Source organism: Egretta garzetta, unplaced genomic scaffold (assembly GCF_000687185.1).
Source record: "Egretta garzetta isolate BGI_Z169 unplaced genomic scaffold, ASM68718v1 scaffold4, whole genome shotgun sequence".
NCBI lineage: Eukaryota > Metazoa > Chordata > Aves > Pelecaniformes > Ardeidae > Egretta > Egretta garzetta.
Window position 1 is genome coordinate 789,886 of NW_009259329.1, and position 2,190 is coordinate 792,075.

General features: G+C 45.2%; 1 protein-coding gene across 7 annotated transcripts in view; it reads right to left on the reverse strand.

Annotated features, from left to right (window-relative positions):
* Positions 1–1,184: 1,184 nt before the first annotated feature.
* Positions 1,185–2,190, reverse strand: part of HNRNPM (heterogeneous nuclear ribonucleoprotein M) — a 22,565-nt gene continuing 21,559 nt past the window's right edge. For 3 of the 7 annotated variants that reach the window (XM_035892241.1, XM_035892237.1, XM_035892240.1), the window contains one exon: positions 1,188–1,912. In XM_035892241.1, coding sequence (XP_035748134.1) covers positions 1,749–1,912 — 164 coding nt within the window. In that variant the 3' untranslated portion in view covers positions 1,188–1,748. Of the gene's footprint in view, positions 1,913–2,190 lie in introns of all 7 variants that reach the window. The other 4 variants (XM_009636687.2, XM_035892242.1, XM_035892243.1 and 1 more) reach the window with 3 other exon arrangements.

A 2,190-nucleotide genomic window follows, 5' to 3' on the forward strand; every position in this document is an offset into this window, starting at 1 on the left:
ACCTTTTCATCCACCAGCACCCCCAAGCCCCTCTCGGCAGGGCTGCTCTCGATCCTTTCTTCCCCCAGCCTGTATGGATACTGGGGGTTACCCCGACCCAGGTGCACGACCTTGCACTTGGCCTTGTTGAACCTCATGAGGTTCACATAGGCCCACCTCTCCAGGTCTCTCTGGCTGCCATCCCGTCTTTCTGGTGTGTCAACTGCACCACTCATCTTGGTGTCATCCGCAAACTTGCCAAGGGTGCACTTGATCTCACTAAGTCATTGATGAAAACATTAAACAGCACCGGTCCCAGTACAGACCCTTGAGGGACACCACTCGTCACCAGCCTCCATCCGGACATCGAGCCATTGACCACTACCCTCTGGATGCAACCATCCAGCCAGTTCCTTATCCACCAAACAGTCCACCCATCAAATCCATAGCTCTCTTGAGAGCACGTTATGGTGGAAGAGGGTTGAAGGGAGAAAGATCAAGCTGTGGCTTCCCCACCCCCCCATAGAGCAGCTTTAAAAGTTGTTAGAACACCTCATTCAAGCTATTTTTCCACACTGAGGATTTGTGACAGCCCTCTGACTCCTGCGGGACAACTCAGCAGTGTCACAAAGTGGGGTGCAAAGGCCATCTTTCACCAGAAGACAAGTGGGATAAGCTTTAGCTTAATAATTACAGTTGATTACACTTCCCAACGGCTTTCTGATGGGATCTCAGTGAGATCATCGAGCAGCAGTCGATCGGGCTGCCTTGGAGCTGCAAAGGCCTGTGGACAGAACCAAGCCCACCATGAGAACACCTCTTCATTTCCCATCACTCCAAAAAGATTTTCATTGTGGAGGCCACGCAGCTCAAACTGAGGTAAGGGCAAGAAACCCTGGCTTTGGCATAAAGCTTCAGCTCTCCTGCCACAAAAATTCCCACTCAAAAAGAATGGCTTTCAATTTGGGTTATTAAAACTCTATTTCTTGCAGGGGAAGGTGAAATATCCCACCTTTCGCCTGTACTGGGACCAATACACCCGTGTGCATGGCCCCCGCTCCATATTAGTTTAGAAAAAAAAAAAAAACAAAAAAAAAAACCACTGAGGTTTTTAAATCCATTTTCAGTTCAGGCCTTCAGAATGGCACTGACACAACTGAAGGTACAGGATATTTTATTTTATTTTTTTTTTTTCCTTTTAAATCAGCATTGCCACTGGAGGAAAATGAAGCTACCAGCCTTTTGCTAAGGGTGATCATCGATTAGGTCTGAATACAGGAACGGGAAGTCCCCCCGTACCCCCAAAGACATTCAAACGCTCATGCGAATGCACAAATGCATCATTTTAAAGACCGATTCATACTGTCATAAACTGACAACCAAGAGGAACATTCTTTCTCGACACTTCACAAGAGAATACAAATTCGAGGTTACCAAGCTCAGTTTACAGATATTTTTTGCAAGCATAGGATGTGCTGCCAGTAACGGATGCTGTGACTGAAATCTTTAACTTGCATTTATTATCAAAGTCATACTGTTTACATCTGTAATGTCAACAAGATGCCACAACTACAAAAAAAGATTGTGCACATTGCAGTTTCAATGCAAAAAACAGTAAAATGGAAATCCATTTGTTAAAAAAGTAATTAAAATTACTCCAGAAAGCAACTGAATTGTTTTTAACACCTTTACATCCAGTCAAATTAAAATGGTTAACAAGAAAAAATACAAATTCAAAAATCTGGTATCAGTGTTAAAAAGGCAACTACTTAAGCATTTCTATCAATTCGCACATCAATCTCCCTCCCACGAAGCTGTATCCCGTTCATCATACGGCAGGCTCGCTCAGCTACCTCTGGGGACTCAAATCTAACCACACCACATCCTTTAGACTTCCCATTCTCCATCTTGATATCAGCGTACAGCACGTGACCTTGGAAAGAAAAGAAAGGGTCTTGTTTAACCTAGCAGGTACCACGTAACTCTATCACATGACAGTTCTCTCCCTTAAGCCACAGGAAGCATGCCTTTAGAAGCCACCGTTACCTGGAAACCTAAAGCTGCAGGACAACTTTGCCAAGTCACTGTTTTAAAGAAGCTCTCTTGCAGTCATAGAATCACAGAATTGTTGGGGTTGGAAAAGCCCTTTAAGCTCCCCCAGCCCAACCGCTCCCCTACCCCTGCCATCGCACCCCCCAACCCTGGCGCTCA